Genomic DNA, 17,522 nt, shown 5'->3' with positions numbered 1-17,522 from the left:
AGCCGAAATCAAGACGGATGCTTAACTGACTGAGCTATCCAGGTGCCCTGGGTAGTGGGTATCTTTGATGATTTATAAGAGGAAGTGAACTGACAGAACCCAATACTTGTCTGATGTTGCAAAGAATGAACTGGAAGAGAATACTGGAGTTAGAATCCTACTTCTAGTTCAGAGGAGAGATGAAGACCTGCACTGAGGTGGAAAATGAGAGGTTGGGTTGAACTGAAAACAAGCATGCAAACAGACAGGAAAAGTGAGTAAAGTCAGTGGAAGCAGGGAAGGAAGGAATGAAAATTACCTCAAACATGGGTAATTAAATAACAGAGGGGGTCTAGAATGAGAAGTTACTTTTTGGGGGTGGCGGGGAGCAAAGGAGAGAGCAGGTAAGGAATTTAATAGCAGGCATCTTGAGTACAATTATGCTTGCTTCAGATGTTATAACATATTTTACTTAAATATTAATGTTTGGTTATGTGACATATTGCCTTATGATGTTAAAGTCGAAAAAAGTTGTTAATAGATGCTGGTTAACTACAGATTCTATAGTTCGTTACTGATTAAACATTCACTCCACTGCTGAATAAAGAAGATCTAAAACTGAGAACCAATTAACTATGCCTGCCATGTACTTTTTTAAGTTATATTTTAAACAAGTTGTGTATTACTTTGCCCATAGCCCTTCCCAAATATATATCTAATCTATTTTTCTGGTAGAGCCTTGAAAGAGTTCTTTTGAGGGCTTACTGAAAATAAAAACATAAAACATTATCCTGCCCCTGGGACCATGACAATGCTTCCAGTTAAAGCTGCTTTCCTCTCACTTCGTCTCATGCTGAGTTTACACATTTTAATTGTTTCATAATTATAGGGAACACAAGCAGCAGCAAACCCCGGGTTGTTTTGTCATGTTGTCTTCGTCTAGAGACTGTAGAAATCTTGATTCTGAGGGAGAGAGAAAACAAATTCATGTCAAAGGAAATATCTTTAAAAACAAGGTTAAAATCACAGATAAAATTTTGAAACCCCAAGAGCCTCTACCTTATTTAAATGCTCACTTCCTTTTTTTTTTTTAGTCTGGGATATCAAAGGGGAAAAACTGAAAATAAACAATATACTTTTGAGAATCAGGGTCACTGAAATTTGAATGACTTAGAGAAGCATAGCTGTCAGTGTGAAATCCATTTTCAGATTCATCAGATAATATTAGGCACCAACTAGGAAGGAAGAAAGAGACTGATGTCATTTTGGGGTATTATTCATGGAAATCTCACCTCCAAAATCTGCCACCACAGCATGCCCGTCCTCACAGAGAAGAATATTGTGACTATAAAAAAACAAAACAAAACCAAACAAAAAACAACTTTCAGTAGACTTTATTATTTCTGAATCTGAATTTCTGAATTTCTGAAATCTGAATTCTGAATTCTGAATTTATGAATCTTAAGGAAGAGAATGATATGTGTTTACCCAGATGATAAAGAAGCTCCAACAGATGACCAGCGATCTTAAGTTAGTGAGTCTGATTTTCCTAATTTTGCTAATTCAAAAGGAATATATACAAAATCATTTTATATCTAACTTGGAAAGCACACGCAGTATCCAACTTTGAGTATATCTTCTAAACTTGTCAAAAAGTCCCATTAGCTGAAGATCAGTTTTTCAAATCTTTGAGGTTCAGTTGCTAATACAATTGTAACAGACTCGGACAAAGGCATCTGTGAGCATATGAGATCAGAGCTAGAGAACCAGCTTGCTGGAACCCTAGGCATAAGGACAGTTCAAGTCAGAGCTCAATAAGAACACAGTAAAAGGACCCTTTGTGGAAAATGTCTTGGCCAATATCTTCTAGCTACAATTCCAGGAAGAAAGAGCGTTTTTAAACCTGATACTAGATATACCACCTTTTAAGGTTTTAGGAAAGAAAATGTATAAAGGTCATCAAAGTCTTTCCAAACCATAATTCAAGCTAGATTAAGAATGTCCTTCTTTTTCAAAAAGTAAATCAAGAATCAAGACTGGGAAAGACCAAAAAAGATTGTTCCTCACACATGTTGGTGAAATGAGTTGTGGGGTATCTTACAGACGAGCATATCTTTGAGTGCTTCTTACTGAATGCCTTTCTTCATGCTCATTTCACATTTGGCTTGCAAATAAGTCACTTCAGAATTAGGAGATCCTTCACTGGATTTTTTTTTCTTTTTTTTTTTTTTTTTTAGTGTCCATAGGCTATCCCATGTTTTATTGCCTCTATCCTTAGTTGTTTTGCTCCATGATCAATATAAAGAGGTTATGAACCTAATTTTCTAGGCCTGAGTAAGACAAATAAGACATTGAATCCTTTACACAAATGCTTTTTGGTGTTGACTGGAGCTTTATAAGAAAGTTACTTTTGTACTTCCCTAGTATTATTAGTGAATTTTAGTTCTGTGATAGAGACTTAATCCTCTCTCAACTACCAAAAATCCAGAATGTGTTTAAAGTCACTTTGTTTGGAAAAACCCAGTGTAGAAGTAATCAAGGATGTCAAAACAAAACCCTGAAATGTTCTTTTTAACCACAAATTTATCAGTTGCTACATGTGATGACTGTCATGATAAAGAACTTGATAGCATCAGGAGCTCTCTGGAAGTTCAAGTACAACAAGAAAAATGCATCTAATGTTGTACCACTATTTGTTGAAGGATTTATGGGAGTTTCAATCCCACATCCATTGGCCTATCAAAAGATAATGGGTGTTTCATTTTAAAGATATCATTAAAATACATACCAAATAGGGAGTTCTAATTATCACACATTTATATGTATAGCTTGCTGTCTGTTACTTTGTTTTAATTCCAATTAGTTACCCAGAACAGTGGTTATTTAAAAAAATGTTTTTAGGAGTATCATTTCAAGATGTAAAACAGATTTGTAAATGGAGCTGCTGCTCTAGTTCAATATAGGGAAAGCCTCCCAGAACAACTGGTTAAATTTTCACTTTTTCCATCATAGTAGTCATCCAGGCAATAGCTTAAAATCGCGGATCTGAGAACCCCCAGAAAAGTTACATCTGTATGGAATACTTATTTATTTGCTTGCTTAAATTTCTCCCAAAGTAAATATTTTATGTTAATAAGAGCTAGCTGGAATTGGGGTGGAGGGTTTAGCAAAATTTTGCCCTTTTATCAAAGAAATTTAAGTGAATTAGGTCCCTGGGACATCCAGGGCATCATGGTATGAGAAGCAGGATACCTCAGGATGCATGGATTATGCTCACTGCTGTACCTCTGGTGTTTTTAGCATACACATTACCTTGGAGCATTCAATAAACATCTGTTGAACAAATAAATCAAAAGAAATAGAAAATAGTCATGAATACTTTTCAAATACCATTCATCAATCTACTGATAAATATTTAGAATTCACAAAATCCTACGATGGGAAGAGACATTAGAACTTAGTATAACCCTCTCAGTTCCTAGAAGAGTCCAAAACTCAGAGAATTTGAGTGTATCAGTGGAGATTACACAGGTAACTAGTAACAGTGAAGACAAAGACTCTAGTTCATGAAGGTCACTCTCTCAGATCTTAGAATAGAGACTAGAAAACGGTAGGTGAGAAATGCATTTTATGAATCATTCTTGTTTTAGGTTATGAACCTTTCCTCCAAGATGATATTTAATTTCCTCATATTATCAAGATACTCTGAGAGATGCAACGTGAGGCAAGTTATGAATTTCATCTTCAAGGAACTTAAAATCAGCTGATAAAAATAAAAATGAATGTGGCTTATGTAAGAATTCAAAGAAAATAGTGTAGGTTAAAAAAAGAAATTATTTTTGAAGTGGGACTTGAGGGAAAGTCTGTAAGTCTATAAATATAAATTGGCTGAATGTTGGTCATGTATCAAGAAATTTTCTATATTCTGGGATACACAGTGGTAAACGAGACAGGCAAAGAGTTTGTGAGCAGACGTAGTGAGGAGAAAATGGGGCCGAAGATAATGGGAGAAAAGAAGTCTAAGTTGGAGGATGATCTTAGAAAGGTCTAGAGTTAGGGATATTTACAGTTTCTATCAGGAATTATAGGAAGATATACTTCCTAATTGGAGTACGTGCTGTAGAGTAATGGAGGGAAATTTAGTAGAGGTGGTGTTGGATTCTTACAAGGAAAGATGAAAATGGAAGGGAGTTCTAGGCCTGATACAAGGAGATAGAACTCTTGTGTTCTTAACACACAGTAGTAAATTACACAAAACAAAGGATGAAATGACAGTTTAGGAACATAAGGTGATCTGCGTTCATACCAGCAAATGGGACCAAATGTCAAAAAGGATACTATGAAAATAATACTGCAGAACTTTCGGAAGTGCTGGAACAAAATAAAATTTTCTATTTACTTCAAGATTGTCTTTTGGATTTGCCCATTCCTTCTCTAACCACTCAGTAACCATGGAAACTAACTTTAAGAACTACCTCTAAGATTCAGCCATTCATTTTATTAGTTACTGCTGAGTCATGGTTCCTATTACCCGGAGTGAAGTATATAGAGAGAGATAGGCAGGGGTGAAGCTGAGAGAATCTGTGCTGATCAGTGACAGCACTAACTAAGGCTTTGTGCTGGCCCTTGTGGGGGGTCAGAGAGTCATCAGCATCAGGGTTGAGGATACCTAGGGGAGGGGAGGAGCTTAGAGCTGAAGTCAGTTAAGACAATAGAAGTGGTACAATTATTATTAGTGGTAACTTCAAGAGTTTAATTACTGAGATTTGTCCTGAATGGCGAGTTTTGAGACGAGTGAGAATAGTGAAAGTTGTAGGGCAGTAACAGAGAGGGTAGCAGTAAAGAAAAAAGGGAGTAAGTATTGCGTGAGAGCCTTCTGTAGGAAAGCACTGGTGTTTTCATGATTCTTCCATTCCTCATGGAGCCACTATGTGGTTGGTATTAGCATATCTATTCTGCGGATGGATAACTGAGGATCACAGTGGTTACATAAGATGGCCAGTATCAGAGCTAGTAAGAAATGGAGGCAGCATTCAATTTTCAGGCTCCAGAGTTTACACTTTTTTAAGGGGAAGCTGACTCGCACATCATCCAGATAGGCCTTGAGGAGCCAGGACTCTTCAGCTTGCTGTCTAGACAGAAATTACAGAAAGTCTGCTTGAGTGAAGAAAGATCTGACAGCTAGTGCTAAAAATTTCTGTGTTCAATGTATATGACTATAAGGTAATGAGAATGAAGTCAACAAGCTACATGGAAATAAATCGAATACACCTCTGATCCACCAAGACACAGCAGGCAAAGATTAACCTTCTTCCCTGGTAGAGTGTGGTTAATAGGTCATATGTTGATGAATGAAGCACAATCCCTGTGAACGGGACATCTGCAATCTGACCTGGGAATCCAGCTAGGCACACAAAGAGTGTCATCAGGATCAGAAGAGTGAAAGGAAATAAGATGATGAGAATTCTAAGATTTTTTTCTTCCCTAGGAGACCACCTGGGAGGTTCACTTTATCCATTTGCTTCTATATGAAATTCTGGGGGGAGACCGTTTTCTGTTACACATGACGCTTTACAGAGTATCTTCACGTACATAGCATTTGGTGAAAATATCCCTGTGAGTCAGACCCTTTTGATTTGAATTTGTTAGATAAATAAACCTCTCAGTAATTGATTGAACTAGCCCTTTAGCCCAAATCCTATTATCTGGGGGAAAGGACTGAGAAATAAGGAGCTGTAGATGAGAAGAGAGAGTTACAGTGGAAGGAAGGAGGACAATGGTGAACAGATGTTTTAATATACACAAGTGTACACATCTGCAACACACACACACACACTTGATGCTAAAACTCTGAAAACATCTTTAAGGGTGCCATGATGCTGAGGAATGATCTCCATATGGCAGGAGGTTTGGTAACCATACAAGGAAGTTCACCCTCTTACACTGTTGGTGGGAAAGCAAATTGGTGCAGCCACTTGAGAAAACAGTGTGGAGGTTCCTCAAAAAAATAAAAAATAGAGCTACCCTATGACCCAGCAATTGTACTACTGGGTATTTACTCCAAAGATATGGATGCATTGAAAAGAAGGGCCATATGCACCCCAGTGTTCATACAGCAATGTCCACAATAGCCAAACTGTGGAAAGAGCCAAGATGCCCTTCAATAGACAAATGGATAAAGAAGATGTGGTATATATACACAATGGAATATTACTCAGCTATCAGAAAGGATAATTACCCAACTTTTGCATCAGCTTGGATGGGACTAGAGGAGGTTATGCTAAGTGAAATAAGTCAAACAGAGAAAGTCAATTATCATATGGTTTCCCTTATTTGTGGAACATAAGGAACAGCCTGGAGGACAACAGAGAAGGGAAAAATGAAGGGGGAGAAATCGGACTGGGAGACGAACCATGAGAGACTACAGACTCTGGGAAACAAACGGAGAGTTTTAGAAGGAAGGGGGTTGGGGGGAATGGGTGAGCCTGGTGATGGGTATTAAGGAGGGAATGTATTGCATGGAGCACGGGGCCTTACATGCAAATGATGAATCATGGAACACTACATCACAAACTAATGATGTGCTGTATGGTGACTAACATAACATAATTAAAAAAAAATACAAGGAAGTTCGAGAGATAAACATCAATAAGTTCTTCATACTTACAGTAATTTTTGGCATTTCTGGATCTAACATTTTGATTTCATCTAAACAAGTGTGATTCTAATAGTCTGTGCTGTTTGTGGACTTGAAATTTTGTTGTGTGAAGTGAGGCTCAAGCTCTGAAGCAAGCAGCTTAGCCGATGAGTATGCCAAGTCAACCATGCAGCGCCAGTAGCTCAAAGGGTTTTATTGCAGTCTTTGGTGATCATGCCTTACAGGAGAAATGGTATGCTGGAATGGAAGTCACCAATGTGGATTTCTGCACAGGTTTACCCTTCTTGCTTAGAAGGCTTCATTCTGTGATAGAAACCTCAGTGTCTGCTTTCAAAGAGATGACAATCTGATTGGGAATGAAATGCAAACTGAAAGGAAGAAACATTATCATACAATAGGTAGACTGTAAAGTGGCTTTTATGGTCAGAGACCTAGAAAAGAATATAGTGACTGTGAGAATTAATTCTGGAAAATATCATTAAGGTAAAAGAGAAGGTCTTAAGAAATAGGATGAAGAGAAGGGAGTATGTAGGAAAAGGACCCAGAGTCAGAATACCTGGTTTTTGCTGTTACTAGTCCCGTGAATTTGGACAAAAAATAATTTCAACTTTTTGAATCTTCCTTTCTCGTCTTTAAAACTTGTGAGAGGAATGAAGAACCAGAGATCACACATACATGGAGGGGCACTTGGGTGGCTTAGTCAATTAAATGTCTGCCTTCGGCTCACGTCATGATCCCAGATCCTGGGATGGAGTCCCCCATTGGGCTCCCTGCTCAGTGGGGAGTCTGCTTCTCCCTCTCTGCCCCCCCACTCCTTCTTTCTCTAGTTCACTCTCTCTCAAATAAAATGTTAAAAAAAGAGATCACACATGGAGCTTTGTAAATAGGTATTGGTTATTATTAAAATATGGAAGACCTAGCTTACAGAGTGTTTGTAACTTACAAGCAATGCCCTTTGTAAATGATAAAGCCATGTACTGGGTAGGAATCAAGTGATGAGTCTTGGAAACAATATGACTTTCCGAATCAAAACCCACAGGAGAAGCTGACTTCACTATGGAGTGTTTCAACTCACTCTTAGCCCTAGAGAGTCTCTTCTCCTTCCATTCCCATTGTCTAATTCTATAAAACTGTTGCTACTTTGATTGAATGACTGCATTTCACCCAAAGGAATCTTTGTTCCCCTGACTGCATTGAAAGCGCAGTATTTGGAGTTGGCTTTCGCTTTGTCTCTTATCATGAAGCAAATGATTTGGGTCAATTGTTTATGTAACAGAACTGACTATTTGTCTCTTTGAAATGTCTGTCCCTTACAGATGACTCCACAATAAAGTTCTTTTAACCTTAACAATGTATGCACTTAGCAGAATACAAAATATAACTGAAGGCAAGATTTACTTTATCCAATGCGAATACAATCCCTGCTCTGACCTTCAGTTCTTTCTTCCATAGTAACACAGTTCTCTTTCAGAAAAGAATAAGCTGTTTTCAGTGTGGTGTGTGTGTATGTATTTATATCTTTTAAGTATTTTCTCTAGTTTTTGTTTATACAAAAGTGAATGGAAGTTAAATTCTGCTGGTTCTGACTTTTTTTTTTTTACTCCAACCTCAGAACTGAGTTAATTTAATGAAGTCATTATGTAAGCATCATGAGTCTTTTCATTTTAATTGCCTATATTGAAAATTTACCTAAAGTGCTTAAATGATTCATAATCAGTTGGTTATGCACTATAGTCCAATACTAATTGTCACTATTAATCAGACTGGCCTGATTATTAGACCATTTTCCAATTCTGACTTACCTCCAGAGCCAGACTGGAGTTCATGATGGCCTTAGAAGGATCAAGGTGACTTACTACTCTCACTCTGGTACCATTAGGTGTTTTTTTCTAAGCCACTTAAAAAAATCCACATAAATATTAATTCATTTTTTTTTTCTGAATTATAGAGCCATGTAATTGACTGTGTCCGTTGCTACTAACAAACACTAGTTTAAGGGCACCGTGGCCAACCTCTCAGTGTCCTTATTTGAAGAGATGACAGCCTCAGAAGTGTAAACCTAATAATGCAACAGCAATGCTCTCCAGACTTGCTATAAGCCACTGTTTTCTGATAAATGCCTGAAGGTGATTAACTTACATGATTAAAGACACATGGCTATCGGCATGCCTGGAAGCATTCCAAGGGTTAAATCAGTGGAAGCAATTAGGCTTCATTTTGAATCTCATCACACTGTGAAAGTCATTCGTTTACAAACACATCTGCCTGACAAGCAATCATTCAGACCTGATGCTGAGGAGTCCCAGATCTGCCTGTTGCCAGTTTTGCTGGTGGTACTCCTTGATGGCCCAGAACTCTCTGCTCCAGACCTCCCTCTGGGGAGTTACCACATTCTTGACTTTCAGCAGAGGCAGCTACACTGTTCTAGCCTATTAAGTTCCCCTTAAAAACCCTTCCTAAACCTTTGCCACTAACAAAATGTGGCTCTGTACCTCTCCATATGGAACCCCCGTACTCTGAGCTGCTTCCAATTTGTTTCAAGTATAATGTAAGGTGCTTCCTAGATCCTTGAAATGCAGTGCAACTCACCTCTACTAACTTTGGAGCTCTGTGCCTTTTCCTAAAAAAAAAAAATATTTCCAAGTCATGTAGATCATCTCCGTGCAGTCACAGAAGCATACTTGCCTCCCTTCCTTCCACCCTTCCTGCCTCCTGCCTCCTTCCCTCCCTTTCTTTCTTTCTGACATTTTTCTTCTTCTTCTTCTTCTTTTTTTTTTTTTTAATTTTATTTATTTATTTGACAAAGGTTACATGTAGGCAGAGAAGCAGGCAGAGAGAGAGAGGAGGAAGCAGGCTCCTTTCCGAGCAGAGAACCCGATGCGGAACTCGATCCCAGGACCCTGAGATCATGACCTGAGCTGAAGGCAGCGGCTTAACCCACTGAGCCACCCAGGTGCCCCCTGATATTTTTCTTCCACTGATTTTACATTTTTATCCCTGCTTCTTCCATCATAGGGAACAAGAAAATCAAAAACTCAATATTTTCATGAGGGGTGACTGCTGGGGATCCTGGATTGGAGCGCTAGACAATGGAGACAACACATTTAGGTTCAGAGACCTTGTTGGTCTTTCCTTATTATATATGTTATGTGGTGACTGGACCCTCAGCAACCACTCTAAGGTCCCTCACAATTCGGGCAGCACACAGAAACTGGTTAACAATTGTATGGCAACATTGGGAATCCTGTACTTTGCTTCATACCCTAATAAAGCCTCCACCTAATATTCTGGGCATCTGTGTACCTTTGGGCCCAACATAAACTGATCCACGACTCCCACCATATCCAGAAGATTTTGTTGTTGTTGTTTTTTCTGTCAGAAAAGTGAGGCCACTGGAACTCTATCTTTTGGATTTTATTTCATCAGGGCACTCCTCCTTGACAAAGGCCAGAGAATCCCAAGCCTAGGTTTTCCTATTAATCCCTGTGAAGCTAGTTCTTCACTGACAGGGAAAACTGTAATTTTATTTTTAATGCTGCCAGGAAGCAACCCTAGTTGAGCTTTATCATACTGATTTAAGGTAGTTTGTATCTACCATTGTTTCTTATGAAAAGGCACATTGGGAAAAAACCCACATTGACAGCAAAATAGAACCCCAAACTAATTCAGGAATAGCAATATACAGATCTTGAACATAATACAGGTAAGAGAGAAGAAATTTACCAAAGCCCCATATCATTAACTTCTAAACACTGAAAGCCTAATTTCAGTGAACTCTTGGAAACCATGGAAACAGAACACTTCAATGAATGCAAAGGATTGTAGAACCTTGACTTTTTCTAAAACAAACTTTAGTCTGTCAGTAGAAGTATATTTGAAGGCTTACCTCTAAAGCTATTGGATTTGTCCCATTGCCAGTGGGATTGAAGAGGTGGATTATAAGATTTGTATTGTTGTTAAACCCATTTATTGAGAGTAAGGTGAAAAAACCTCCATACTCTTCACTTACTATTTGCTCAACACCATGAAATGCAAGTGGAAGAGTGATAATGACTGAATAAATCGGACGACACACACTCATGCTATTGATTGTGAGATTTCTACGAGTTAGTAGCCTAGAATCAACAAGCTAGCACAACTGCTGTTTCTAGGTATGGCTACAGTTTCGCTTATGTCCATTTAACAGGGTATAATCTTATGAGGATGAGGCATCTTAGATATGCAAACTGCAAAATCTGAATGCTATAAAGGAAGAATTTGAAGAGCTTGTTTTTTTTTTTTTTTTTTTTTTTTGCCAAGATTACCTGGTTCAGCCCCTGACTAATAACTGTTCTTTGTGCTGCCTCACTTACTTCCTTTTCCCTGCTCTCTGAGGATCTAAGCATGTCTCTAGCCTCTGTTAAGTGTTTATATGGATGCTAAGGGCACCACCGACTCCCACTGAAAAGCGTGCTAGGACTCTTCACACTGATGCTTAAGAAATCAGATCCAAAACTGTATTTCTATGACCACATGCCTTCTGAGCACAAACACTCAGACACACAAGGTCTGTTTTAACCCTGTATCTCTGCAGGATGAAATTAAATCCTGGACACTAATGGGGATAAAGAAACAAGGCTGGAGAGAAGAGAGAATAAGAACACAAATATATAAAGACACGTACAAGAAGAATCTTTTGAGTTAGGTGTGGCAGCAAAACCCTTGATCTTTTGTGTGCCAATTTCCTGTTTCAAGAACACGAAGCAGGTGCACGTGTGTTGAGCAGAGGAGGGATGTGCTTAAGAATGGCAGAGAGAAGAGCTGGGCTTTATCAACAAAGAAGGTTTATGAATGAAGTAGAGCAGCTCCGGACCTGGGTAACTTGGCGGGAGCAGGCCAGGCGGCTCTATCTCTGACAAGCAGAGGCTGTGCTCCTGCTGAGCTCGACCTCTAAAGGAGTGTCTCCTAATCTGAGCCACCAATGAATGTTTAAAAAGGATGGCTTCAGGGGAATTTGTTCGCACCCTTTTGGGAGGCAGGGATTTGTAAGTAACTCAGGAAAGAAACCGTTTACCTACTGAACTAATCAGAAGCAATGGCTTTTACTATACTATCTCTATCTCTTCTTAGCACGGGAAGACTAAATGCCCATATCTGTGCAAAAGGCCAGGTTAAAAATGTACTTAGTCCCACATGCCTTCCATCAGGGACACTATGAAAATTCAAAAGAAATGAACAGGTCTATTTTTTAAAAACTCACTGAACCATTCAGCTTCTCTTCAGTTGTTGAGAAGAGGAACTGTAGGTTTTTTTTTTTTTTTTTTTAGGCACTAGATAGTCTATTCCTGTGGGATAGAAATATTAGTCATAGAAATATAAGTTACCAACCATGACAGTTTAGGGTTATTTTAGTTCTAACCCTTTGTCATTGCTGTGTGACTGTCCCCACAATACCATCAGCTCCTACCTCCCCTTCTGCTTCCCTTTGTTCATGCTGTCTTCTCCAACTCTGAATTCACTTCCAATTTCCTCTAAATAAATATCCCCATTTTTTAATACCCTGTCCAGTGATTTCTTCTTAGATGAGCTTTTCCAGTGCTTGTCTCCAATAAGATTGTAAGTTCCACAAGGGTGAGACCCAGGAACCAGAGAAATAATTGGTGATCAATAAACTCTTATTGAATTAAAATTTCTTCTGACACTGAAGGAATAAAGGGCAAGAACAACTGGGAACAATGGGGGGGATTTTATGGAGGGATTATATTCAGCTGTAACTTTTCCTAGATTCCATAGAATGAATTCTGTAGTTACTCAGGCCAAACTATTGCTTCATATTTCCTATAAAGGTCCAAATTTGTGACTCTGAATAATTCTCTGAGACTTAATATATTAATTTTCCCATTTTAGTCTTACTCCAGGCAAATTCTTATCTGTCAGCTACCTATATAATCAGCATTTACTCAACAAATATTTGGGTGATATTTATTTGGCATCCACCACACTGCTAGATATTACGCAGGACATAAAAAGCTTTAGAACAAACCTACCTTTCCAGGAAAGATAAGGAAATGAGCTGAATCAACTCTTTTCACTCTACTCCTCTAATCACTGACTGCCAAGCAGAAGTCAGAAGCTCTATTCATCCCATTTACCCCTTCCCCCATGCTTTTCCTGACCACCTAAATCCGAGCCCTTTTTCAAGAACAATTTGAAATCTGGCCTCCTTTTTGAAATCTTACCCAAATATACAAGCCTGCACCAATAAATCCGAGACTGAATACCAGTAATACAATTTTCAGTTCCACACATTTGGTACTTAGTATACACTATTTTTTTTTCTTTTTCTGCATATCTCCTATTTCCCCAGATAGTGCAAAACTATTCTTAAACCAGTTTTTTAATCCTTTGCTCTCTAGGACGTGGCAAATTATAGCAGCTTAAGGAACATCATGGTTGTGAATAATTAATATAGCTACTGACAGAACACCCTGCTTTTTTCATGGTAATCCTCTGTGCAACATTCTATTGTTCTCCTTCCCTTCATAGTCAACATTCTTGAAGGTTTTTCTTACACTTACTTCTTCTACTACTTTACTGACCAGCCCCTATTCAATTCACTAGTCTCACCTTTTTCCCTTCCACTCTTTTTTCCAACACGAACATCTGTGCTGCTCAATGCCATGGACTCTTTAATCCCTGAGCCATCTAGCCCCGAGTCTTCCTTTTTCCTGACCAAACTTGCTTCTCCTCTTGTAGTGCAGGATATCACCATGAATCAAGTTACCCAAACAAGAACCAGAGAATCATCCTTGATTCCTCCTTATCCTTTAACCCCTTCAGTCACCATGTTCTACTTGTTCAGCTTTTCTAGCATGTTCTACATCGTCCCAGTCATGCTTTCTATGCACTGAGCTCTTCTTCCCTTTTGACAAGTCAGTAATCTAAAAAAATGTTTGTTAGTAACCCATTTGTAGAAAGTATTACCTACAGGAGATCTTTCAATACTAGGCATGGTGTTAGGTATTAGGTAATAATAATAATTAACACATATATCACTATGTACAAGACATGGTTCTAAGCAATGTATGTTAGTCAATTATGGTTAACAATGTCACACAACCCCATGAGGTAGATATAATTATTATATAATTTTGAATATAAATGGAATAGGAGAAAGGTTAAGTAATTTCCCTAAGGTAACATATCTAGGTACTTTGATTTCCTCATCTCATTTGATCTCTGCTATAGCCTTATATGGTGATATTAATGTTTCACCTTACACCTGAGGAATTGAGGCTGAGAAGCTTAAAATAACTTTCCCAAGGCCACCCATTTGGTGAAAGTGTCAGAATTATGATCAGAATCCACATGTAGTTGGCTTCAAAATTCATTGACTGTCCTCCACACATGCTTTGACAGTCACCATACAGAGCAGTTTAAGAAAAATTAAATTGGAAAGTATAGACCAAATTTCTCATCTGTTGCTTTAATTTGGGAACATTTGTTTTGAATATTGTTTTTTAATGGAAGCAAGGAAGACAAGTATTAAAATAGTGAAGTCTGTAAGTTAAAAAAGAAAAGTAAGTGCAACAAAGTACAAAAAATAGTGACTAAGAAGAAAAGGCAGAACACAGAGAGGGACGAGAACAGGACCAAATAAAGGAGACAGAAAGGGTGGGAGCGTGGGGTTGGTGGTGGAGGGGACCTATGGGATCTGAAGGAGGAGCTAAGCTGAAGCATGAATTGCCTCCATGATGTTTAGAAATCTAATGAGAATGTGTTAATAGAAAATGTGATATGTGACTAAATAGTTCAACAACATGCATATTTCATGATGTCAGCTTTATATGACTGGGTTACTCAGGAGTCTACCAGCTGAAACAAAGCCAGAAAAGATACTAGGTGATTTTATTCTTGCTTACCAACAGCTACCCAGAATTTGCATGCAACATGGAAATGACAGATGATTAGTATTCTAAAGAAGTCTGTAAGTGATCTAACAAGTTGTGGATACTTTGTATTCTGCACTTACCCAGTACTGCAGAACATTTTGTTCCTAAAGAATTTAGTACTTTTTTTTTTTTTTTTTTTTTTTTGGTTTTGACTTCTTTGGGGGGAGGGCGTTTGGTTTTGATTTGTGTGTAGTTTTTCTGTTTAACTCTATAACGATGGAAACAACAGTTGTAAATGCTACCCACACACAGGTTTCTTTGAGTTAAAGAAACAAATGCAAACGTGTCTGGTCTCTAGAAGATGCTGAAAGTTGGTTAACGAGTGTGGGTGGAATTTGGAAAGAATAAGGGAACTTTGGTTCAAATATCAGTTCTGCCATTAAGCCTAGTGAGTGACTTTGGTGGAAGGTATTAATTTACCGAACTTCAAATTTCTCTTATTCAGGATTTTGAGTTTTTAAAATAAGGATTAAATAAATAATGCTTGTGAAAAAATTCCTATTTTATGTTCCTGACACATAGTGTTTTCTCAATAAAGAAATAAAGAAAGAAAAGGAAGTGCCAGCATCAGAGAATTAATTAGTTGATTTCTTAAAAGAAAGACTGAGGATGACAGTTCATACAAATGATATATTCCTCATAATAATAAATGATAATACATATATATCTTCACTTTGTTTTACCTTTTTTCCTTTTTTCAATTTTTGTTTATTTATTTGACACAGACAGAGAGACACAGCGAGAGAGGAACACAAACAGGGGTAGTGGGAGAGGAAGAAGCAGGCTTCCCACCACCAAGCAGGGAGCTGGATGCAGAGCTTGATCCCAGGACCCCAGGATCATGACCTGAGCCAAAGGCAGATGCTTAATGACTGAGCCACCCAGGCGCCCCACATCTTCACTTTATGACATGTAAATGGGGATGTGTGACCAATTTTAAATATTGAGCAAAAGAACAAATAACCTTACATAGAAATCACCTTAAGGCATTAGGTCTGCTAGAAGACACACTTACCCTTTATGTTTCCAAAGATCATAAATAATTACATATCTCAAAATGGTTAATTTGGCCCTCAAGCTTAAAAGCCCTTTCTTAGGCGGAGTTGGTTCTTAGAAGAAGCCATTACACTGAAAAAATTTAAAAGACAAAGAAATTCAGTGCTCTTGTTTCTTCCCTGACTTGCATGTTACTCTCAGTTTTTCAGATTCTGCCCAACTGGGAAAACTTCTAGAAGGTTGCTACATGGAGAGTTTTGTGATCAGGAGGATGTAAGAATACTGGCAGTGGTCATCTACACAGTGGGCCTGACAAGATCCAGCAAATGCCCACTGCTATGACATGGCTTGTGTCCTTACTCATGCCAGCTTGTCAGGTTATGTCATTCCTCTTGTTCTTAATAATCAGACTAAGTTACGTCTCCTAGTGAAGTCTCTACCAATTTCCTCATTTTACAACCATCGTACTTTCTGGTTTAAACTCTTACAAGCTATATAGTATAGTAGAAAGAACAGGAGATTCAGAGAAACAATAGACTCCATAGAGCCCAGACTGTGCCTAGTGTCTTTTTGAAACACTCGAATGATTTATTTCTTAATCTGTTGCCTTAAATTCTCTTATCTTTAAGAATTGTCTTGTCGGGGGTCGCCTGGGTGGCTCAGTTGGTTGAGCGGCTGCCTTAGGCTCAGGTCATGATCCCAGTGTCCTGGGATCGAGTCTCGCATCGGGCTGCTTGCTTCTCCCTCTGCCTCTCGTCTGCCACTCTGTCTGCCTGTGCTTGCGCTCTGTATATCTCTCTCTCTCTCCCTCTCTAACAAATAAATAAAAATCTTAAAAAAAAAAAAAAAGAATTGTCTTGTCAGGTTATGGTAGATATTAAACAGTAAGTCTGTAAGACCTCAGTGATTTGCAAAACACTATTAAATGTAACTCTTTGTCACTTGTGTGTACTTTTGTATCCTCCACTCAGCTATAAGCACCTTAAATGCATGAACCATCCTGTTCATGTCTTTGAAGCTTCAGGAATTAGAAGTTGGTGGGTTTTTCTTTTTCTTTTCTTTTTTTTTTTTAACACACTGGATATTCAATAGATATTATCCATGCTGGCAGCGTTGTAGAGGTTGTCAAATATCAGGAAGAACATTTAAATGTCATAGGAACTCTAAAGAAAATCCCAGTAATTTCTCCCTACCTAGAAGTTAATGGGTATCTGATGATGACTATGGATGGAGGTAAAATATACAAAAGATAAGAAAAGAGCAAAACTAATTAAAATTCTGGACAGGACAAGGAAGAACAAGCCATTTTCCCCCATTAAAGTGGCATGAAATTCAAAGTCGAACCATTACTTTCAAAGATTGATAAAAGTCACATTGCCAACTTGAAAGAGGTAGCATGTGATAATGCTTCCTCTGACACTTATTACAGCTATTGCTACAACTGGCATCTGTGGAACGTTACATCTTAATGCTGACATTGCCTTGTTACAGCTTGAGTGTAGGTACTGCAGTTTGACTAAAGCTGCTTTATGACATGATAAAGAATTCTGAAAGTTGTGATGCTATTTTCAGTGTCCTTTCCTGATAAAGTAATAGTGTGGGAGATATATGTTGGTATTTGATAATTTTGAAAGCTTTGAGAAAGCTACGACAGCTTGGCAAAACATAGCTGGCCAGAAAACTTCTTTGAAATATTTCTCAAGCCCTGTACCGATCCTCAAAAGCAAAGTGAAAGTCAAGAAAGACAGTGTGTGGAAGCAAATTTCAGCACCTGCTGCTGGCAGTCTTGCTAGAATTCTTTCTTGTTTTTTTCTCCTTTTGTTTGAGCAATTGGATGCATAGAATGGATCATGTGAAATCTGAAATGCTTATTTTCAAACAGCAGTTTTTAATGTATAAATTTAAACATAGAAAACATCTAGCAAATGTTTACTTGCAGTTTTCTTTCTCCAAATGTA

At 38.2% G+C, this 17,522-nt stretch overlaps 1 protein-coding gene across 4 annotated transcripts in view; it reads right to left on the bottom strand.

Annotated features, from left to right (window-relative positions):
* The window catches only part of LOC101680385 (serine/threonine-protein kinase TNNI3K), a 329,700-nt gene that overhangs the window by 93,877 nt on the left and 218,301 nt on the right, over positions 1 to 17,522 (bottom strand). For all 4 annotated transcript variants that reach the window (XM_045064725.1, XM_045064724.1, XM_045064723.1 and 1 more), the window contains exons 18-19: positions 1,272 to 1,324; positions 890 to 942 (exon numbers count right to left, since the gene is read on the bottom strand). In XM_045064725.1, the coding sequence (XP_044920660.1) occupies positions 890 to 942; positions 1,272 to 1,324 (106 nt within the window). The remainder of the gene's footprint in view (positions 1 to 889; positions 943 to 1,271; positions 1,325 to 17,522) is intronic.

This window comes from Mustela putorius, unplaced genomic scaffold (assembly GCF_011764305.1).
Source record: "Mustela putorius furo isolate JIRA1106 unplaced genomic scaffold, ASM1176430v1.1 tig00003853_pilon_pilon_pilon, whole genome shotgun sequence".
Classification (NCBI taxonomy): Eukaryota; Metazoa; Chordata; class Mammalia; order Carnivora; family Mustelidae; genus Mustela; species Mustela putorius.
The sequence above is the reverse complement of the archived record's forward strand: the minus strand, read 5'-3'. Positions and strand labels throughout refer to the sequence as shown.